The sequence below is a fragment of the Eublepharis macularius genome, chromosome 18 (genome assembly GCF_028583425.1).
Source record: "Eublepharis macularius isolate TG4126 chromosome 18, MPM_Emac_v1.0, whole genome shotgun sequence".
NCBI classification, from domain to species: domain Eukaryota; kingdom Metazoa; phylum Chordata; class Lepidosauria; order Squamata; family Eublepharidae; genus Eublepharis; species Eublepharis macularius.
In genome coordinates, this window is record NC_072807.1 from 33640993 (window position 1) to 33664854 (window position 23862).

Sequence of the window (23862 nt, forward strand, 5' to 3'; positions counted from 1 at the left end):
TGAACTGGTGAAGTTCCTGGCCACCTTCCGGGCCGCCTAAACGCGTCTATGTGGGTGGGATCCCAGAAGTAGGCTCTATAGATATATATATCCTGAAGCAGCACATATAAAACTCTCTTCCGCCCTCCCCCGTCTCTCCTAAGCCCGTCCAAACCCCCGTTCCTGCCAGCACTTAGGCTTCAGTCCCCGCTCCGGAGGAAACGTGAAGGGATTGTTAGTCCGTTTGGTCAGTTTAGCTTTGGGAATCTGAAGCCAGGTTCCTGAAGCCCCGCGGCGGCCGGCCGCACCGTGCTTAAGAGTTTTAAGGAAGACTCTTGGGCGCCTTTCCGCTTGCGAGTTTTAAGTCAGACTCGTGGGCGCACCTCGCTTGGGAGTCAGTGGGACTCTTGGGCGCACCCTGCTTGGGAGTTGTTTGAACTCTTGAGCGCCTTCCGCTTGGGAGTACAGTAAATTTACTCCTGAGCACTTTTGCTTGGGGACTTGCAGAGGCAGTCCTTGAGCATTTAGTCTTTTGGTCGTGGCTTGGAGACAGTTTAACCGTTTGTCTCTGAGCGTGAGGCCTGGGGACTTTTTGAGTTTAGTTCTTGGGCAGAGAGCTTGAGAGCATTTGTGGCTTCTGAGCAGAGGCTTGGGAGCATTTCTGGTTGCCTGAGCAGAGGCTTGGGAGACCCCTTAGTTGCAGTTTCTGAGCAGAGGCTTGGGAACACTTTTTGGTTTTCTGAGCACATAGGCTTGGGAGACCCCTGAGCTTTGGTTTTCCGAGTAGAGGCTTGGGAGACCCCTGAGCTTTAGCTTCTGAGCAGAGGCTTGGAAGCACTGAGCGTTTTTGGTTCTTGGGCTTAGAGAGCTTGAGAGCACCCTCTGAGCCAGTAAACTTTTCCTGGTCCCGTGGCTTGTAGGCAAGCTTGAAACGGGAATAGGAATTTTCCTTCTCCCCCGGTGGAGAAGAGCCGAGTGTAGAACCCTTAAAAATCCCCTTGTGAACCTAAAAGTAGGACCCTTTGAAAACCCCCTGGTAAAAACCCTTGAGGACCTGAGGGAAGGATAAACCTCCCAAAAGGAACATAGAGAGGAAGAAGTTGTTAAAACCCTTGAGCAGCTTTAATCGCCCCACCCCTGGTGTCGCTGATCCACTCTGTAACCTCCCCCGAGATCAGCCTTAAACGAAAGTAAAATGTACCGGGCAGCCCCCACCGTGCCCCGCCTGGAGAAGTGGCTAGTTAAGAAGGGAGATTGCCCTTGGGAAGCCGGTTCCTTCAAGGGACCCGACCCGCTCCAGATAGTCAGAAGCGCCTTCCAAGACTTTTGCGAAAAAGAGAAACCTAGGTCCAGTAAGAAGGATAGGTATGGAGCCTGGGCACTTTTCACCGCCCTACAGGACAGCGTGTCCCTAATTAATAAGCTACAGATAGCTCAGGAAGAACAAGAACAGGAGATAGAAAAGCTAAGGAGAGAAAAGAAGGAACATGAGGAAAAAGCAGCCGAGTGGCGTTCCGAACGCGTTAACTTCATGCTGGAGAAGCAGGGACTAGCCGCTGCCCTCCAGGACGCCCAGCACAAGGCTGAAGTAGCCACCGCTCGTGCCGATATGGCTGAGCACGCAGTAATTGAAGGACAGGAGAAGATTGCAAAGTTAACCCATGCTGCCCAGTTCATGGCAGAGCAGAAAGTCGCAAAGATAGCCGCAGCGGACCACTCCGCTTGTAAGAGGGAGCTAGAGGCCCTAAAGCAGCACCTGGGAATGCAGCAGGCCGTAATTTCCGCCGTGCATCCCGCAGCCCTCTTGGCCCTCCCCGAAGGTAGTACCGACAGTTGGTCACCCCCTTCGTCCCAGCCCGAGGAAGCTCCACAGCCCCTCCATCCAATAGCTACTAAAGAAATTGTCACCACAGACGATGATGGCAGGAAGACAGACCGAATAGTTAAGGAGACCCGCAATTGGAGGCCCGATGAGCTCCAAGCCATAGCGGATCGAATGGGACCCCTGAACCGAGACTCAGCTATACAATGGTTTGCTCACGTGACCATGTCCCAGCCCTCCGCCAGTGGCTCCGATGTAGCTCAGCTGGCCCGCCATTGTGCCAGCCCCGAAATAGTCACCTCTCTCAACGCATACATTTCTAACCGGAGACTAGCCACTCGCAGTCAGTACGGTGCCATGAAAGAGTTGTGCGCCTTCCTGTGGCCCACCAAGAGTTTAAAGGCCCTGTATATTGCAGAGTCTCAAAAACCCGGAGAGGATCCAGAGGCATATTTAGCCAGGAAACAGCTCCTAGCCGAACTAGCAGACGAGGTGGATTTAGACTTGAGCGACATGCCGGATTTCGACGACTTAGAATTTAGGAGGGCAGTCATAGATGGACTCAACAGCACCACCCGCCTGGCCCTAGCAGGAGTAGAGCCCGGGAGCATTACATGGGGAGAGCTGGAATCCCGCATCAGGAGCATTGCTGGCCTGTTGCGAGAGACCGGCGCCATCCGCCATGTGAAGTCCCCGGCCTCTCGTAGAAAGGAGAGCGAGCCGATAAGTGCAGTCACCTATGCCAATCATGGCCCCCACTCTCAATACCGACCGCAGGGACGCAGCCCGTACCCGGAGGCAAGGGGAGGGATCCTGAGGGGAAGGAGCAGTAGCTTTAACCGGGGAAGAGGACCAAGGGACTACCGCCCGGGAGTTTCCTTTGCGCCCACCCCGAGTTACAGTTCCTCCTCCCAGCAGGGACCCCACGAGCCCCGATTACAGGAGGCGCCCCTAGCCCCTTCTCACTCGCGAGCATCACACCCGTACAATCATCAGGTCTACCCGCCTCCAGATCAGTCTAACGCTTGGGGAGCATCGCAGGGCGACCACGAGGGCTACCGGGACCGCGGCAGCACGCCCCAGTCCAGGGACTCCCTCCGTTGGGAACTATGGATGCGCCTCAAAAACATTGGAGCGAACATGGAGCTATTCGATGGAAAGCCCACGTCCGTTCTAATGAAAGCGATCATGGAGTGGGAAGACCAGCAACAGCCCCCAGTACCTCCGTCAGCGCCCCCTTTACCGCCGGACCCTCGCTTCTCGAGTCCCCCGATAGCTGCGGTCCGGGAACGACCGAGCCCCAACAACCCCTTTAGAGGAAGCGCCGCTTCCACCGACCAGTGTGCAGGATCAGAATAGGGTTGCCCCGAGTCCCAGTCTCCCTCCGTGGGCATAGTTGCCAAACTAAAGCCGGACACATGGGGGAGACCGACAGTGAAGGCAGGGATCGGGACTCCCGGGGAAAAGAAGAAGCCTGCCACTCTCCTCATAGATACCGGAGCTTCACTTAATATACTCCGGCCCACCTTAGTCACTAAGGGAACTCAGACCCCCACCACCATGCAGCTCGCCGGTTTTGGAGGCGGCATGCAGGAATCCCAGGTCTGGCAGGATATCCCCCTCTCCGTTGGGAACCTGGCCACCAGGATTTCGGCATGCGCAAACCGGGGAGAAGATGATGGACTTTTGGGCATGCCATTTTTCCGTGCCGAGGGACTGACCATTGACCTAGCAAATGGGCTCCTGTGGCGCATCCCAGGAGGCCCAGACTTCGTCAATGCAATCCATCGGTGCGCAGCCCTTAAGGCCCCCCTCCCTCTCGCCCCCATCACAGGAGACCCCTGGGTTCAGGACTTTCCCGAAGTGTGGGTGACAGACAAGGCCGAGTGTGGGATAGTGAAGGGCGCCTGCGTCCTGATTGAAGGAAAGGACCCCCCTCCCCAACGACAGTACAAGTACCCAGCGGAAGCCGAGGCAGGGATAGCCAAAACTATAGAAGGACTCCTTGAGTGGGACGTCATACTCCCGATGCAGTCCATCTGCAACGCCCCATTGTGGCCAGTTCTAAAAGCAGATGGAGTGACCTGGAGAATGACGGTCGACTTCCGTGCCCTGAATGCCACCACCCCTCCAGTTGCCCCGGTTGTGGCCAAGTACAATGAGATCCTAACGGCCATTGCCGCTGGGTCCCGGTTCTACTCGGTCATAGACCTGGCCAACGCTTTCCACTCCATCCGGTTGCATGAGTCTTGCTGGTACAAGTTCGCGTTCACTTTCCGCGGCCAGCAATACGCATTCAAACGGACACCCCAGGGATTCCACTCCAGCCCCAGTATTTGTCATGCCCATGTAGTCCAGATGTGGGAACGCCTCCAACCCTCCTCGAGGCCCCACGTACTGAGCTACGTGGATGACATTTTGGTCCACGCCCCCACGGAAGAATTAGCCCGCCAAATCACCAGGGAAGTCCTGGAACTCCTCCGCGAGACTGGGTTCAAGGCAAGCAGGGAAAAGGCCCAATTGGTTCAGACCAGCGTCAAGTACCTGGGTCTGACCCTGGGACCCGAGGGTCGCACCCCGGATGCCCAGCGAATGGAGGTCATTTCCAAGCTGCCTGCACCCACCGATGTCCCCTCCCTCAGAGCCCTTCTAGGAACTTTTAACTTTTCCCGAGACTTCATCGAGTCCTTTGCAGACAAGGCTCGCCCCCTTTATGCTCTCCTCAAGAAGAACACCCCCTGGGAGTGGGGACCGGAGCAACAGACAGCCTTAGCCGAGCTAAAGCGCAGTCTGGCCGCAGCCCCGGCCCTAGCCCATCCAGATGTCACCCAGCCATTCTTTATTCAGTTAGCAGTATCAGACAAGAGCATAGGAGCCACGCTCACCCAGCAGCAAGCGGGAACCGCTAGAGTAGTAGCCTATGCCTCTCGCAATCTAACTTCAGTAGAGACCAAGTTTAGCCCATGCGAAAAGACTTGCCTCGCTCTAGTTTGGAGTCTGACCCATTGGGAATTTATCATAGGAGGGTCACGCACAATAGTTCAAACCACTCACACGCCTCTCAAATATATCCTGTCGGGAAAAATACAAGATGGACAAGTCTCAAACGCCCGCATAGCGCAGTGGACCCTGGCCCTAGTCAACCGCGGAGTGGAATTTAAAAAGGAGACCACTGAGCCACCCGCCCCCTATGGCCTGTTAGTAACTGGAACCGAGCACGAGTGCCCCCTGGACCCGCCACCGCAGGTTGTTTGGCCAGTCACTTGGGGAGTCCCGCTAGAGGAAGCCCGACAGAACGGCTTCACATGCTGGTTCTGTGACGGCTCCTCCTTTCACGTTGGAGGCTCTCCTCGGACAGGCTACGGCGCCGTGCGAGTGAGTGACGCCCATACTCTCAAAGGTCCAGCCCGCCCCCATTCCAGCCAAGCGGCTGAGGTGCAAGCGCTTCTGGCAGTGCTTGAGTTTGAGCCCCCAGAAAGCCCGCTTGCCATTTACACAGACTCGGATTGGACGGCCAAAGCCGCCACGGTCTGGCTCCCGGTATGGCAGAATCAGGGGTGGAGAGCTAGCGATGGGAAACCCGTAGCCCACCTACAGCTATGGCAGCAAGTAGCAGCACTCCTTCAGTCCCGCTCAGGCCCAACGCAGGTTACCCATGTCAAGGGACACCAGAAGACAAACTCAGAGACCGCTTATTGGAATGACCAGGCAGACCTCGCAGCCAAGGCAGCCGCCACTGAAAATGCTCCCCTACCGGAACCAGCTACCGATTGCCCCTTACACCCTGTCACCACTCGCGCACAAGCCCGCAGCCAGGCTCAGGGAACTACGGGAACACTAGACCTAGCGCAACTACAGCTATCTGACCCAGAAATAACTGACCTCCTAACCGCAGGGAGAGATCAGACAGGAAGACTAATGATCCGAGAAGAGGAAGGCATAGTTTGGGCAGTAGATGCAGCCGGTGAACGCCACTGGGTAGTGCCATTGGAAGTTAGGGCTGATTTAATTCAGTTTGTCCACGAGCAGGGACACCGAGGCAAGGACCTGACTCTGGAAAGGGTAAAAGAGGTTGGATGGTGGCCTGGCATGCGCACCGAAGTAGCGCAATGGGTGGACAACTGTCTGTCCTGCGCTATGGTCAATGCAGACCCCACCGGACCTAGAGCTCCCCTCCAGCATCAGAGAATTAACGGACCCTGGGCTCGCATACAGATTGACTTTATCGGCCCCCTTCCCCCCACTCCACGCGGCAATCGCTACTGTCTCACTGTCATAGACCCCTTTAGCAAATGGGTCGAAGCGTTTCCGTGCAAGCGCAACAATGCAGCCACCACAGCCAAACTATTGTTCAACAATGTCTTTTCAAGATGGGGCATCGTGAGAGTCATGGACTCTGATTTAGGCTCACACTTCATCGGAGAAGTCACACAGGAGCTCTGCAAGGCGCTAGGCATCCAGCAACGCTTCCACATAGCCGGCCACCCTCAAGCCTCGGGCGCCATAGAAAGAACCAACCGGACCCTCAAGGAGGCTCTCCGCAAAATGGTTCGCTCCTCCGGGAGAGACTGGGATGAAAAACTCCCCATAATCCTAATGGCCATCAGAGGCACCACCGCAGTTCACGGGCTCACCCCCCATATGGTAATGACAGGGCGAAGAATGCAGCTCCCGGAAGCCTTCTGGCTAGATACGCAGCTCCCTTCTGATATGCAGCCCGTAGTGATTAATGACGCCTGGGTCCAGGATCTGCTCTCATCCATACACGCTGTCCACATGCAAGTGGCCCAGAAGTTGGGCACCGCTCAGAAAGATATGGACCGCAAATTAGGATGGGTCAGGAACCCCAGGCAGTGGGAGGAAGGACAGCTCGTTCTGTACAGGAAGTTCTCACAAAAGGCGCATTCACTAGCAGCCAAATGGCAGGGCCCAGTCCCCATCACGAAAAGAGTCTCCCCAGCCGTCTATCAGGTAGCTATCCAGAGAAAGACAGGAGGCACTTGGTTAAAATACTTTCACGCCTCTCAGTTAAAAGAATGGAAAGGGAAGCCGCTGCAAACTGCCCCTCCTGTGTATGACCCTGGGGGAGCCGCCACCAGCCTAGCCCCCCTCTGCCCAGTGATTCGCCAGATATCCCTTCACCCTGGGCCAGAGATACCCTGTGTTCCCTTAGACCAGACCTTTGTAGCCTTAGTATAAAAGAAACAGTAGAATATGTAGATATAGGTGTGAATGTCCAAAGTTTTTCCAATTCTATTCTTTAACTTCGTTAGGCGGGCCCCACAGTTGGGACCCTTGGGGAAGACACGGCAACCAAAGCCAAATAGGACCACCACCGAGAGTGATTCTTAATTGGATTGTAAGCCGCATGTTCGGGAAAAAATTGCACAGGCAAAAGAGATTTGCTGTGTGTGAAAGTGTTTGGAGAGGCTTTAGCCCAAGAGTGAATGCATTTCCAATATTGGAGACGCACCAATAAAGGCGATCTCTGTATTTGAAAACATTTCACCCGCCGTGCTGGTGAAGATCCCGCATCTACGTAGATTCGGGGTCTCACCTGCCAGACCCACGCTTTCGCATGATGGTCGGCTTTGGCTTTGAGGGCCGTGCCTCCCCTGGAAAAGGACCCCCAGATAGCCCAACACCCCTCTTTTACTAATGTTCATATTCGTCATGGTGAGTTGCTATACGGCGCCACCATCTAGTACGCTTTAGTGCAAAAGTAAAAGACCCGCCAGTATTTTGTAAATATGTTACCCCTGGAATGTGTTATTGGGGTGCGTTCGCCACGCACAAGGGGCAGCGTGCCTCATTTACATAGCCAGGATCCCCCGCGCCAAGATGACCCCCGAATAACCCAGACCCAGTGGCGCCGACAGATCTCGGCCGCCTCCGCCGCTTTTCGATAAACGCCGCCGAGCGCCCTCGGCTCCACTTCGGCCCTTTCCGCCAGCAGCCGCCCGCCCCACGTAATCTTTTCCCGTGCCCGTGCCGTACAAGGGAAAAGAAGGGGGGGAGACATATTGAAGTTTTAATGAAGCCCTGCCAGGCCTTCCAAGTGAGGGCAACCTGAAAATAACCCACGCCCGTGTGCTTTTGCTTTGTGTGTTTCTTTCTTTTAACATGAAAATGGGGCCTCCCGAGGGAGTCCCTCCAAAAATTGATCCTAGGAAAAAATATGGTCCGCCGAAATACATACATGAGGTCCTGCAAAAAAGCAGAGGGAAAAAGGCAAAGCAAAAGCAAACCATCATAAAACATACCTTCAACCCTAACCACCCCTACTTAAAAATTATTTTAGAAAAATAGAACGAAGGTCTCCTTTAGCAGCAACCCTTATAGTTGCTGGATACCGCTCTCTAGTTTTTCTTCCTTTTAAAGCGGCAAGGCCAGGCCAAGCCGGACCGATAGCTCTCAGCCCACAAAATAAAAATAACCCGCCACCGAGCAAGGGGCACCTGAAGGCCACATAGCCTAGGCACCCAGGGACCCCTGGGGCGAGTTTGCATAATCCCGCCTAACGCACAGCCGACCCTCGCTCGACGTAAAGACGTTTCCCCTCTGAAATATACACGCTTTAGAAAGAAACCTTCGCACAGGAGTTCCCCAGAGCAACAAGCTGGAAGGCTCGCTTAGTGCTCTGGGACTTCTCGTTCGAACCCCGCTTAACACACAGTGCTGGCAGAAATACGCCCTCCTTTTTCCCTACTTCACTTCATTTATTTTGCTGCAAGAAACTCAGGGAACCTGTACTTATATCCGCAGGTCTCCCCAGGAAGGAAAAGGAAGGCCAGGAGATGAGGCACCTGGCTACTCTGTGTTTGCTCGTGCTGGCAGGCACCCTAATAGAGGGACGCCCGTCCAAATTAATGCCCTACCCCCACTGGAGATGCATCAATACCCTGGCAGGGAACGAAATGATGGTCTGCAAGGTTGTACAGCAGAGCAATATGACCACCCCCACGGATCGCACAAACTTCCGCAGTTGCGAAGAGCAGTGGATCCGGCCCCCAGAGCTTGTTGTTTTATGTGTGGGAGTAAAAACCATGTCTCAAGAATTAGTATGTTACTCGCCTACTGACACAGTGTCACCACTCGCTCCGATTCCTTGTATGTTTCTTCCCCGTATCAGGCCAGCCCCCACCGCAGTCCCGGTGGTAGACAAATATACCACCCCTGCCAACTTCGAAACCTCGCCATTTGTCACTGAGGATTTCGGACCATACTGTGAAGTAATTGTAGTGTCGGCCGCAGTATGGAAGGCAGGAGACCCCTTTAGAATGACCATCCTACTAGGCACTACTACCACTGAATCTGCATCAGTCACCATCACGCCCCCTTCAGGCGCAGTTCTCTCCTTTGCTATAGAACGCTGGGAGAACTTGACCTGGATTGTAAAGGAGGAAGACCTAGCCAAACATGGCCCACCCGATTGGATACTGGTTCAACAGACGCCCGAATGCCAAACCAAGCCCCTAGTAGAGAAATTTCACCGGCTTGGGCTGCTCTTTGTAAATTTGACTCACGAACCAGGCAATTATTCCCTGCTGATCCGGACCCAGGAGACCCACACCATCCAAATTGACCCGTTGATTGCTAGCAATGAACAATTAAGCCAAGGCGGCACGCATATAGTGGGCTCCCATGTTTTGAAAACTGACATTCGAGAGAGTTCTAGTCCGCCCGCAAATGTCTTTGAAAGAGATCCGCATAGACTTAGCTGAGCTAAATATAACCCAGAGGCTGCCGCAGTGCGCTCCCTATCTGGAGGCCGGTAGCAAGGGTTGGAATGCATGGCTACAACTGTGGATCGATCCCTCCCCCTCTCTCTCGCGTGCCAGACGAAGCATTGCCGACTGGACTGCTCCTGCAGCCGGAGGCTTAGCAATCATGGATTCGGTCAACATTGAGACTCTCGCTAATAAGTTTGCCCATGTCACGACTAGCATCTCCGACTTAGGTAAACCGGTGGTGCAGTCCCTAAATTCCATTTCGAATGGGCAACACGAGATCAGCTCCATTTTAGTTAACTGGGAGAGTCAAATTGAAAGAGATTTTTCTCTGCTGCTCAAAGGAACACAGTCTTTGGAACGCAACATGTCAATAGCCATGGCATGTATGCAAGCCCAACAATTAAACCAGGCTGTGGCCATGGGGCTAATTCGGCAAGCCACGGACGGGCACTTGCCCCTGGAAATTAAAAGATTGATTATGCCCAAATTGTCACCCATAGAACTGGAGCTTGAATCCTGGTGGTCTCTTGTAAATTCCTCATTCTCACCGACCACCCAGGAGCTTAAATTATTTTTATTAACGGCCAGTGCGCACGAGTCATTCCACGTGTATCCAGTCGTGCCTCTGGGACTCCAAGTCAGCGACACCGAAGTCCTCTACGCCCGCCACCCTGACCATTGGGCCCGCTTCACCCCGACCGGATGGCAGCTCGTCAGCCTCCAAGGGTGCCAGCATCGAGACCAGACCGGCTTCATTTGCCAGGACCAAGCCTTTGCACCTCATCACCCCTGTGTAGCCCCGCAAGTCGACGCCCTCAATGAGTGCCCTTTCGAGGTCGTCCGGGAGAACAGCTCCGCTGTGGTCTACCTTGGGAAAGGATGTGCCTGCGTGCGAACGGCCTGCGATCTTATGGTCCTGAACTCGTTCCAGCTGAAGCCCGTGATCCCGGGAGTCAATCGCTGCTTTTGCAACCTGTCTTCGGTGGCAGCCTGCGACTTCACCTACACGGTACCGGTCTGGACCCAAGAAGAGATCCTGGTGGCACCCTCCATCTATCGTTATGTGAAGCCCATTCCCCTTGGCATCGGTCTGGAGCTAATCCATGAGCTCCTGGCCCACCCGCAGCTCCACCGCACCCTCCAGAGCATCCAGAGGGACGGGGACACCACTGCTTTGGTTGTGTCCCACAACGGAAAGGAGATTTTGGATCTTGCCCAGCGGATTAAGACCACCGGAGAGCATTCGTGGTGGGAGACCCTCTTTGGCTGGAGCCCCACTGCCACTGGAATTTACAATTTGGCTTTGCACCCGATCATTGTTATTTTGGCCTTCCAAGTTTTGTTATGTGCCTCACTGCTCTATTTGGGCTGTTGGAGCCGCCGACAGCTCCAGCAACTCCAACTATCCTACCGTCTGGACCATTACAATCCAGACCTCCTCTTGCCCTAATGGTTATTCTGGGCGCCCCGTTTTCAGCCCTTGTTTGTTTTATTGCTTGTGCCGGTATGGACTATGATTATGTTTATTACTATGTGGACGGATCCTGCACCGGCCCCATGGACGCTCTGCTGCCAGACACCGCTCCGAGGCCCTCTTGTGGACTAGGGGGGGACATATCTCTCTGCCTCCCAGCCCACGGCCTGCCTACGAACGACCGCCAGCAGCGCCACCTCCATGAGGACTAGAACTGTGTGCCTGAAGCCCTTCTCGCCGCCTGCCGACCCTGCTCTGCGGATGGACGCAGACAGCAAGGGGGGGTGGAAGTGTGTTTTGGAACACATGGACTAAGCTTGCTTGTTCTTGTAAATATGCAACCCAGTCCAGCAGCTGTACTGCGGACTGAGCCGTCTGTGATCTTTGTTACTCTATGGTTTTATGAATTTCTTTCCATTGCTTTTATGAATTTTAACTCCCATGAATTTAGCCCCGAACTAGTCCCTCCCTCTATCTACCGCAAGTGCGCCCATGAACTTTATCCCGATGAATTCGATTTTAACCTTTTGAATTGCCTTCTTAACCCAACTCCCTCCGCCGAGGCAGTTCTAGTCTATGAATTTGATTTTAATCCAGCCATATTGATTTGGTTTTTAATTGCAGAGTGTATTTTTCTGCCCCCATGAGCCCTTCCGCCGCCTACCCCTCATGAATTGTTTCCACGCACTTGCTTTTATTCTTGCTGCTTTTGACTTCATGCACTATTGCTTTTAATCACATATATGTATTTATGATTTTAGCCATTTATGAATTACTCTACCCTTGATGAATTATGCCATGCTTGCACATTCCACTTTACCCTGTATGAATTGCTTTTAATTGTCCCTGCTTTTAATCCTATGTATCTATTTATGATTTTAACTATCCATGAATTGATCCATGTATATTAATTGCTCCTGGTTTTTAGTGCTTTTAACCCATCATGAATTCCGTATGAATTACCTTCAATCATGAATTAATCAATGTACACCATTATGAATTATTGCTATTTATATGCATGAATTGATCATTGCTGCCTATTACTATGAATTACTATTGCTATGAATTATTACTATTTATTCTGACAATTGCACTTAGCACACCCCCTGGTGTGAACCCAGAGACCTGCAGCCCATTGGCTGATCTAAATTGCACTTATTCGGTTAGGTGGTTCTCCAAACTAAATTTTTGAGTGACGCCTCCCCCTCCTTCCCTTCCCACTCCTTCTTCGCTCGAAGCTCGACCACCGGACATTGCCGACCACCTCGCCTTTGAAGCCAAGTTCGGAGACCCGCGCGCCTGACGTCCCGGGGTCTCCGAGGGGGGGAATTGTTGCCAAGTAGGCCCCCTCCCCTGCTTTAAAGCCTGCCATGAACTGTGTTAAAGTTTCCTGCGTTACTGTTTCACTGCTGCACAAAGGCACGTATACACGTGTCAGTTTCCTGCCTGCGTGTCAATTGCCTTGCTGCTGCTATAGACTGTGTAGTTTACTGACTCCATGTTTGGTTAACTGCACAAAGGACTCTCTTTCTGGGCAGCCCTGCCCTGACCTGTATCTGGAATTCCCAGTGTGCGTTTGGACTTTATTACAAGTGTGCCCCGTGCCTGCATTGCCATCTGCCACGGACCGTGCCTGTTCCCTGCCTTGGACTGTGTTTTAAAGTGCTGTTCCCCCTGCCTCCATGGAAGCCTGCCTCATATGGGCCCAAGCCGCTGCTAGCAGCCGGGCGCCAGCCGGGGAAACCTCCAGCGAGCCTGGCTAGGCGCTCCCTGGTCAGTTCCCGCCGGGAGCCTCCCACGGGCCGGTCGCCGAGCTTGCCCTCGCTATCGGGCAGCCTGCTATCCAGCCCCAGCTATGCCCAGCTGGCATCCATGTTCTTAGGCAGCCAGAAGACCCTGGGAAGAAGACCGCTTTGAGAAGCCATTTCGGCGAAGCGGGCACACCACGTCCGCAGCGAGAGCCCCTCGCCCCGCACTGCATATCTTAGGAGCCGCCCCGGAGAAGAACTAAGTGCCGACCATCCCAAGCACTTAAAGAATGCATCTCAAAGAAACCTCCGCATTCCAAAGCTGATGACATCAGGACAAGCCCTGTCCGCTGGAACATCCTTTCAGCCCACTTGGATTTCCCCCTCCCTCTTTTGTCCCCTCTTCCTGAGGTGTCACTTATCACAATCTGATTACCAAAGTGGCCCATCCAAGCCATTCAGTGACCCATTAGACCCTTTGTTTTAATCTGTGAGAACCACCAAGTACAGCACCAGCCCCAGGGTACGTTTTGGGGTATTTAAGCTGGTCTCCCAGACCACTCGGTGCCTCGGCCATTCCCTATCCAGACCTCCTTGCTGTCCGTCTGTGGTTCCAGTGCTGGCATTGGGCCACCCTCGCTGACGTGTCTCTGCTTCGCTCCAGGATTGTGAGTATTTCCCTTACCATCGTTGGGAACCCGCTAATGCGAACGTCTCTGTATTTCCTACGCTATATTTCTTAGACCTTGTATGTTCTTTGTATGATTGTGCAAGCTAGGCTTACGCTACACTCAATACACGTGTTTGGACCTTACTCCTTGTCTGCCTCTTTTTCACTAGAGTGTCTGGGATCGGGACCTCCGTAAACATAGGTTATGATCCTCGCTTAATATTAATAGTTACAGACTGCTACAGCTAATTCCCCATTATAATAAAAGAGCAGTTCTGGTAACACAGAGGAAGAAGGGTTGCCAACTGATCTCCAGACTAGAGAGAACAGGACTCCTGAAGAAAAGGGCTGCTTCTACCCTGCCAAGGTCCCTTCCCTCCTTAAATTCCTCCTTCCCCAAGCTCCACCCCCCAAATCTCCAGGAATTTCCCATCCTGCAGTTGGCAACTCTAAGAGAAAGTATCTGATTACATGTAGCTGAGTTGTTAAGCATGCGGTCCAATTTTACTTTTCAAGCAATTAAAGATTACAATTCTTCATTGGCGTGGCCTTCATTTCTAACTACGAACAGAGGAGCATTTACGATGGACAATTGAGGGGCCAGACTCATCATACTCTTGCTTGCTGATCAACATCTTCTGGAAGGTGGAGAGAGATGCCAAAATGGAGCCACCAATCCAGGCAGAATATTTGCGCTCCGGTGGGGCAATGATCTTGATCTTCATAGTGCTGGGGGCCAAGGCAGTGATCTCCTTCTGCATTCTGTCAGCGATGCCAGGGTACATGGTGGGACCTCCTGACAGCACCGTGTTGGCATACAAGATCTTTCGTAAGTCCACGTCACACTTCATGATGGAGTTGAATGCTGTCTCGTGGATGCCACAGGACTCCATGCCTAGGAAGGCGGGCTGGAAGAGGGCCTCGGGACACCTGAACCGCTCATTGCCAATGGTGATCACCCGGCCATCGGGCAGCTCATAGCTCTTCTCCAAAGAGGATGATGAGGCAGCTGTGGCCATCTCCTGCTCAAAGTCCAGGGCAACATAGCAGAGCTTCTCTTTGATATCTCGCACAATCTCCCTCTCAGCTGTGGTGGTGAAACTGTAGCCTCTCTCATTCAGCATCCTCACAAGAAAGTTTGTCAGGTCACAGCCAGAAAACTGGATACGTAGGATAGCATGGTACAAGGCATAACCCTCAGAGATGGGCACGGGGTAGATGAACCCATCTCCAGACTCCATAACAATTCCAGTCAGACGGCCAGAGGCATACAGGGATAGCACTGGCTGCATGGCCACGTACAAAGCTGGCGTGTTAAAAGTCTCAAACATGATCTGCGTTATCTTCTCTCTGTTGGCTTTGGGATTCAGAGGTGGTTCAGTAAGCAAGACTGGGTGTTCCTCTGGGTTGATGCGCAATTCATTGTGAAAGATGTGGTGCCAGATCTTTTCCATGTCATCCCAGTTGGTGACAATGCTGTGTTCAACGGGGTACTTCAGAGTTAGAATGCCCCTCCTGCTCTGAGCTTCATCTCCCACGTAGCTGTCCTTCTGGCCCATGGACCCCAGATGCCGGGGCCTCCCGACCACAGTAGGGAATGCTGTTCGGGGGGCATCTTCTCCCGCAAATCCCACTTTGGACATTCTGGTGCCATTGTCCACAACCACGGTGGCCATTCTGTCACTTGCCATTTCGAGTTATTCTGCTGATAATGCAAATAGAAACAAAGATTCGCTGGTGTTAATTTTGCATGTAAGTAGAATCCAAATGCATTTTTTAAAGCAAGAAAGCATGCTCCTGCCTTCTCTGTTAAAATAACCTTCTTAATCTGAAATAAGCAGTGTTATGGTTAGGAAAAAGGGAAGTGGCTGTCCTTGCTGGGAACTTCCTCAGGCTAAGGTTTCCCAGGAAGGCACTTTGGTAATCCACAGGGCCCGATTGAGGGGGGGCAGGGGGTAGTCTCTCCCCAGCGCCACCTGGAGGGGGCGCCGGGAGCAGCTGCCAGCTGGCACAGGCAGCAGCGCTGGCAGCCTCACAGTCCCCCCACGCTGTCTTTCGCCTGCCCCACAGGGCAGGGGGTGACATCATCACACAGCGTGGGGAGCCCGCATGAGGTGGCTGGCCTAGAGTTGCCCCGGGCGCGGGCAACCCTAGATCCAGCGCTGGTAATCCATTGCCCCCACTTAGGTATCTCCTGAGAACATCTAGACTGACCTGCCGAGAAGGTGTCCTTCCATCTCAGTCCTAGCAAAATAACAAAGTAAACCTGGAAATACCTTATAGCAAACTATGTAGTGCCCAGGTAATCTGGCACATAGGGAATAACAACAGTTGATTTATATACTGCCCTTCAGGACAACTTAACGCCCACTCAGAGCGTTTTCCGAAGAGTGTTGTTGTTATCCTCACGACAATCCCTCTGTGAGGTGGGTGGGGCTGAGAGAGCTCTGAAAGAGCTGTGACTGATTCAAGGTCACCCAGCTGGCTTCAAGCAGAGGAGTGGGGAATCAAACCCGGCTCTCCAGATTACAGTCCTGCCACTCTTAACCACTATACCAACTGGCTGGTTTGGAGATCTATCCCAGAGAAATCTATTGCACTAAGGAAGCTTAAAAAACGCCTTTATAGAAAAAAGGTTTATTATAAAAATGGAGTAAATGGTGGGTGGATTCAAATGGGGCAGGAAAATCAGACAAACACAGGGCAGAGTACACTACCACATTGTACAGCCTGCCACATAAAAACAATAATGTTGAGCTAACTCAGCTAAGTACACTTTGTCTAAGTTATTGCAGGTTCCTCAGAGCATATACAGAGTTCCTTGCAGTACCAAGATTGTGGGAGAATCCTTAACCCCTGGCCCACTGGTCTTCAGCTCCCAGATATTTATGGGCAATGGCGTCTGACCTAAGCCAGCTTCCTTGGTGAGATTAATTAGCAGATTTAACCAAGTAAAGCTCTGTGTTCTGACACGAGGGGGGACTCCCAGCCCTTTGTCATCAAGAGTCAACACACATGCACGGGCTACAACTTAAATTGTATTTATTTAGCTTCTTCATACATTCAAGGTATCTCTACTCACAGTTCTTACTAAATAAAGAAAGGAGAGAGTGCATCTTTCATGCATAGAGCGGCATGGTGGAGCTTTGTAGAGCTAGTGAACGTGTTGGGAAAAATGATATGACTTTCTCCTCTCCCTGCCGAGGTGTGACTGAACAAAGGAGGAAATGGCCCTAACCAGTTTTGGCGGGCTTCGAATGGCGCAGGAACTGAAACCTGTGGGGTAAGGCACTACAACTCTCAGGTTGCACTTCTCTTAAAGCTACAGGCATATATTCTAGTCCTAGTACATACTGATTAACTATATTCATCTTGCTGCTGGAACGGTACACTCCATCTCTGAGGTCAGAGACTATTTCTACCAATCAGAGAATTATTACAGGATGGTCCCACCATTTTAAGGGCCCTGCACTAACATGACAAAAAGGGAATCCGTCCCAAACCAGTTGCCCTTCGTCACTTGATAAAGGCCAGATGGACTCCCATTCTAGCTGTATCTGAAGAAGGGAGCTGTGCCTCATGAAAGCTCATACCCTACCACTAATTTTGTTAGTCTTATAGGTGCTACTGGACCCTTGCTCTTTTCTACTGCTACAGACATACTAACCCAGCTACCCATCTTGATCTATCTACTTACAAGTGTCCCTTGAGAGTCACCTGCTCAGGTATCTGAAGAAGGGAGATTTGACTCTCGGAAACTCCTACCCTGGAAATTGTGCCTGCTGTTCCACTGCAGACCAATACAGCTGATCTGCCGTTTCATATCTTATTACTCTTTTTAAATGATGGAAAGGTGTTTGACCAAAAAAGGAAAAAGAAAAACAGGAGGAGCGTTCTGCAAACCCATGAATGACTTCAGAGTATGAATGAACCTTATTCAAACTGGTTAGCATACAGTTTCATGGCTGTAAAGATGGTTAATGATCCACAGGTTAGATGGAATCTGGTTTAATTTGAAACAAAATCTTCCCTTTTCCTCCGAGTTCATGCTCTCTCTATGTATCTATAATGTTCTGAGAAACATTAACCTTGTTTTATAGGAAAGACACACCTTTCCTTACACATACATCATAGACAGAAGGAGTAGACTTCTGTAGATCTCTTCTTTTGCCCACACTCTGTCTCAGCAGGGAGTCACTTTTAGTGGGGGGTGTCTCAGGGATTCATTGGTGAAGACGAAGAGCCTTCTTTACATGTTAAGGGCCACCTGCTACCCTGAAATCAGATAGCGACTAGAGATGGGCACGAACCGGAAAAAAACTGAACCATGCGGTTCGTGGTTCATCAAATTTCACGAACCATGTACTTTCACGAACTTGCCCCTGGTTTGCGAACCGGTTTGTGAAAATGTCACATCTAGGTCAGAAAATCATCACTTCTGGGCCAGCAGAAGGTCTGCAGGAAGTCCATCCCCTGTTGCCTAGGAAACTGATTGATTGGCACCAGGCTGTCTGCAGTCACGAACCAAAAAATGAACCAAACGAACCAGCCTAAAGTTTGTGGCAGTTCGTCAGAAATGGGATCTGACAAACCGCGGTTCACAAACCATGAACTGGCCTGGTTCGTGCTTAATTTTGGTTCGTATTTTGGTTCATGCCCATCTCTAATAGCGACTAGCCATTAATGTCTGTTGAAAATCATTAATGTGTTTTGTACACGCTCAACATAAATGACTAACTTCAGCTAATGGCCTTCTAATAATAATGGCAACTCCATTTTCCCCTTCCCAATGACTCCATTTCCCCATTTAGTCAAGGGGATCACCCCCAAAGCGATTCTTTGCCCGCACAGAGTCTCTCTCCATTTCCTCCTCTTGCTCTCTTTACCAAAGTGTAGGCTTCCTAGGAGCACTAGCTCGTGTAGGTTTACTCAGGAGGGAACCTCATTGCCTTTAATTTAACAGAGATGTGGGGGTGGGAGAATTAACAAGAAAAAGCAGTGGCAGAAAACATTCTTAAGAAAGGATAACAGCTGGAATTAAAGCACGTCTTGCGGCACGGAGGCATTTTTGACGAAGCAACAGAGACGCTCACAATGTCCCTCCTTGTCCCATAATTAGAGGTCCCAATGTCCCATAATTAGAGGTGGAGTAGGTACAGGAAGAAAAGACTGTTTCTTTTTCTCACTTCTACATACATGTGACCCCTCCCCCCCAACCTATAGACATGCATATAAGAGAATGGAAATTGCTATCTCTCTCTTCATACTTATCCTCACCTTTCTTCCAAAGAGTACAGAAGCATACATGATTTTCTCCATCATTTCATCCTTAGTTCCGATTTGGCCCCCTGCAGAGCACGGGAGCGCTCCTAGAGTGGCCCGCAGCCCATGCAATGAAGTCACTTCCTGGAAGACCAGGTAGTTCCCTGGCCTCCCATCTCCCGCCCAGGGGGTGGGGGGACATGGCAACCCTAGTTCCTGTCTTGACTCTAACTACTACATGACACTGTCCAGGGTGGGGGACAGGGACCACACAGCCAGCACTGACCCCACCTACCTTAGCAGTGGCCCTCCAACCTCTTTCTTCAAGGGCCTGCTGGAAGTGCAACGAATCCCAGACTCTCTACACCTCTCCCGAACACCCCAGATCTGTCTTGGCACCACCGAGCCAGCCTCGTGCGCATTCTCCTGTGCCAGCTGGAGATCCTAGCCTCTTTTCATTGTTCACTCCCAGAATGAATGAAAAACTCTACCTTCTCATTGTGTATTGCCGTAAGACAAGCTCCTGGGCAAATATTTCATTTTATTCAGATCCATGGCACCTTTCCATCAAGAAAAATCTCCCTTATGAAAAGGGGTTTGGCCTTGATTTAAGGGTTTGTGTGTCGGACCGTGAGTGTGTATGTTTGCACATAATTATAATAGGAATTATAATGTTATAACTTGCTTTAGATTGCAAATGTAGCACTCGTATTATAATTCTGTGTACGAAACCTGTATAGTTGGATCATATGGGTAGTGTTGCCACGTTGGGTAATTCGTGGTGATATTGAGGGGCAAAGGCCAGGAAGGGCTTTGAATGTGATAGCCATGACGTTGAATTGATGGGCAACCAATGGAGCCACTGGAGAATGGCAGTGATATGCATGCTCTGTCTAGCTCCTGAGAGTAAATGAGCTGCAGCATTTTGCACCAGCTGGGGTCTCTGAGTTTGCGGGGGGACCAATGTACAGTGAGTTACAGAAGTCTAGTCTTGATGTTACCGTGACATGAATCCAGGTGACCAGATCAGCTGTGTCAAGGTAGGGGGCCATCTTGCAGGCTAGTCTAAGTAGGGAGAAGGTCTTTATTGTTGCTCCATTTACTTATTTATTATTGTTGGTTGTTCATGTTTTTTTTAAAAAAAAAATCTAAGCAGCTCCATGAACACTGAAATTTCATGATTACGTGGAGTGTGTTAAAAAGATTACCACAGTTTGGCTACTAACAAGCAAACATCACAATTCCTAGGCAGATCTGTTTCACCAGTGGCCTAGAATTTTAGTTCCCAGTACCCGCATTCATTTTTTTTTCATGTGGCTGGCATTGAGTTACATAAAATTTTTGTGTCTTGCATCTATGAGGCGAGTTGTGTATTTGTAGGCTGAGTTCTGGTTACGTCGAGTGTTTTTGTTAACATGGATGTAATGCCAGTAAAGGTTGCTGCTGCTGCTGAGTTACGTAAGGTTAATTTTTTGGAACTGCAGAGGGAAAAGGGTTGCCAACCTCCAGGTGAGGTTTGGGGATGTCCCAGAATTACAACTAATCTCCAGGCTAGAGAAATCCATTCCCCTGGAGAACATGGCTGACTTGGAGAGTGGACTCTATGGTATTACAACTTGCTGAGACCCCTCCTCCCCTAAACCCCTCCTTCCTTAGGCTCCACCCCCAAAATCACCAGAAATTTTCCATCCTGCAGTTGGCAACTCTAAGAGGACAGGTCGGATTTCATGTAGCTGAGCTGTTAAGAATGAGGCCCAGTGTTACTTTGCAAGCAAATAAAGATGACAAATATTTTTATTGGTGTACCCTCCATTTCTAACTATGAACATAGCAGGAAATAACCATTAAAAACATTTACGGTGGACAATTGAGGGGCCAGACTCATCATACTCTTGCTTGCTGATCCACATCTGCTGGAAGGTGGAGAGAGATGCCAAAATGGAGCCACCAATCCAGGCAGAATATTTGCGCTCCGGTGGGGCAATGATCTTGATCTTCATAGTGCTGGGGGCCAAGGCAGTGATCTCCTTCTGCATTCTGTCAGCGATGCCAGGGTACATGGTGGTAACACCTGAAAGCACCGTGTTGGCATACAAATCCTTTCGGATGTCCACATCACACTTCATGATGGAGTTGAAAGTGGTTTCGTGGATGCCACAGGACTCCATGCCCAGGAAGGAGGGCTGGAAGAGGGCCTCAGGACACCTGAAGCGCTCATTGCCAATGGTGATCCGTCAGGCAGCTCATAGCTCTTCTCCAAAGACGATGATGAGGCAGCTGTGGCCATCTCCTGCTCAAAGTCCAGGGTGAAATAGCAGAGCTTCTCTTTGATATCTCGCACAATCTCCCTCTCAGCTGTGGTTGTAAAGCTGTAGCCTCTCTCAGTCAGGATCTTCATGGTCAGTTAAGTCACGGCCAGCCAGGACCAGCTTCAAGATGGCGTGGGGCAGTGCATAACCCTCATAGATGGGCACAGGGTGGGTGATCCCATCTCCAGACTCCATAACAATTCCAGTCAGACGGCCAGAGGCATACAGGGATAGCACTGGCTGCATGGCCACGTACAAAGCTGGCGTGTTAAAACTCTCAAACATGATCTGCGTTATCTTCTCTCTATTGGCTTTGGGATTCAGAGGTGGTTCAGTAAGCAAGACTGGGTGTTCCTCTGGGTCAATGCACAATTCATTGTAGAAGATATGGTGCCAGATCTTTTCCATGTCATCCCAATTGGTGACAATGCTATGTCCAACGGGGTACTTCAGGGCTAGAATATCCCTCTTGCTCTGTGCTTCTTCCCCCACATAGAAGTCTTTCTGGCCCATGGACCCCTGATGCCGGGGCCTCCCAACCACAGTAGGGAATGCTGTTCGGGGGGCATCTTCTCCCGCAAATCCTGCTTTGGACATTGTGGTGCCATTGTCTACAACCACAGTGGCCATTCTGTCACTTGCCATTTTGAATTAGTCTGTTCATAATACAAACAGAAACAAAGATTAGCTGGTGTGAATTTTGCGTGTAAGTAGAATCCCAATGCAATTTATAAAGCAAGACTGCACACTCTTTGCTTGTAAGTAGGATCCAGGTGAAGTTTATAAAGCAGGAGTGCACTCTCTTGCTTTCTGTGTTAACATAACCTACCTAATCTGAAAAAAAGCAGTCTCATGTATGAAGCCTTGTTTAAAGATTGGTGTTTTGCATGACCAGGCCAACGTTCTCCTAATCTAGTTTTTTAATAATGTCCTCTGCAAGCCATGGGTGATGCATGTTCTTCTGGAAGTTTGGCGGAGAATCAAACTACCTTCATCCCAGTGCTATCTTAGTTGCTTCACAAGTTCTGGCAGGACAGAGATGCTTGTTGATAAGCCATGGGTGTATGGAGAGGTCCGCTTTTTAGAGTACAGTTGCAGATGGAAGACAGCAGCGGTGTTTCAGTCAATGAATGGGAAACCATCTTTATACGTTGATATAAAAGCATTGCCGTGCCAGTATGGCAGGAAGTCACAAGCAAATATGCCATGCTTATGCCTGTTTGGGTGACCCTCTTCTGGGCTTGGGCTTCACTGGCTGGAAGAAGATGATGCTGTCTCTAGTCCGGAATAACCAGGACCCCATTCCACCTAGGGTTTCCCAGAGTCAGATACTGGAAGATGCACCTTCCTCTTTCTCTAAGCCCAGCAAATAATTTAATAGGTTCTTCTGGGCTTGAGGCTTTGGCTGTTGGAGGACAATGCAATTGATGGTTGTTGTGGATTTTCTGGGCTGTATAGCTGTGGTCTTGGCAGTGTAGTTCCTGAAGTTTTGCCAGCAGCTGTGACTGGCATCTTCAGAGGTGTAGCACCAAAAGACAGAGATCTCTCAGTCTTTCTCTTTTGGTGCTGCACCTCTGAAGATGCCAGTCACAGCTGCTGGCGAAACGTCAGGAACTACACTGCCAAGACCACGGCTATACAGCCCGGAAAATCCACAACAACCATCATTCTCCAGCTGTGAAAACCTTCGACAATACGTTGACAATGAAATTGTTTCTCAAAGAGCCTCCTTCTATATCAACGATTGCCTTTCTGCCTCTCTGTGGCTAGATGAGGCAAAGCCACAAGAGAGAAACAGACTCTTCTGGGCTTGAGATTTGGCTTATTTAAGACTAGAAGTTTATTATTAACCCCATTCAGAAACTGCTGCCTAGCAAATGCTAAAAGAAAACTGCTCCACTTCCCACAAGTATCATGTGAGAGCCAGTTGCTCCTGTATCTGAAGAAGGGAGATTTGACTCTCAGAAGCGTCTACCCTGGACATGGTGTTGGTCTTTCTACAGCTCCACTGGACTCCCTCCTGCTGATCCGCTGCAGACCAGCACAGCTGCTCAGCCCACGCTCTGGCCAATCCGCCTCTCCACTTGGAGACATCGGGTAGATCAATGTCCCGCTTCCTATTTTATTGCTGTTTTTATATGATGGAGAGGAGTTTGACCAAAAAAGGAAAAAGAAAACAGGAGGAGCATTCTGGGAACCCATGAATGACTTCAGAGTATGAATGAACCCTACTCAAACTGGTTAGCAAATAGTTTCATGGCTATAAAGACGGTGAATGATCCACGGGCTAAATGTAATCCGGTTTAATTTGGAATGACATCTTCTGTTTTCATACAACTTCATGTTCTCTCTATGTTATCTATAATGTTCTGAGAAACATTAACCCTGTTTTATAGGAAAGGCACACCTTTCCTTACACATACATCATAGACAGGAGAAGTAGACTTCTGTAGAGCTCTTCTGATGGAAATCACATTTGCCCAGTCTTTCTCTCAGCAGGGGAGTCACTTTGAGTTGCGGGGGGGGGGGGGGGCGGGAATCCTCAGGAATTAATTGGTGAGAGCCTTCTTTACATGGCTAAGGCCACTGGCTACCCTGAAATCAGATAGCGACTAGCCATTAATGTGTGTTCAAAGCCACTAATGTGTGCTGTACATGCTCAACATGACCTGACTTGGATATTCCAGGTGAGCCTGGTCTCATCAGATCTCAAATGCTAAGCAGGGTCAGCCTTGGCTAATAATTGGATGGGAGACCTCCAACGAAGATTAGGGCTGCAAAGGCAGGCAATGGCAAACCACCTCTATTGGTCTCTTGCCATGAAAACACCACCAGGGGTCACCATAAGTCAGCTATGACTTGAGG

General features: G+C 50.6%; 1 protein-coding gene and 1 pseudogene across 1 annotated transcript; both read right to left on the reverse strand.

The window, feature by feature from the left end:
• Nucleotides 1–13965: 13965 nt before the first annotated feature.
• LOC129345837 (actin, clone 302-like) lies at nucleotides 13966–16578 on the reverse strand. Its single transcript, XM_055003083.1, has 2 exons — nucleotides 16509–16578; nucleotides 13966–15131 (listed from the first exon to the last, which is right to left on the reverse strand). The coding sequence occupies exon 2, from the start codon at nucleotides 15115–15117 to the stop codon at nucleotides 13984–13986; it is 1134 nt and encodes a 377-aa protein (XP_054859058.1). The 5' UTR covers nucleotides 15118–15131; nucleotides 16509–16578; the 3' UTR covers nucleotides 13966–13983.
• A 3954-nt stretch (nucleotides 16579–20532) lies between these two features.
• Nucleotides 20533–21642, reverse strand: LOC129345145 (actin, cytoplasmic type 5-like; annotated as a pseudogene).
• Nucleotides 21643–23862: the final 2220 nt, after the last annotated feature.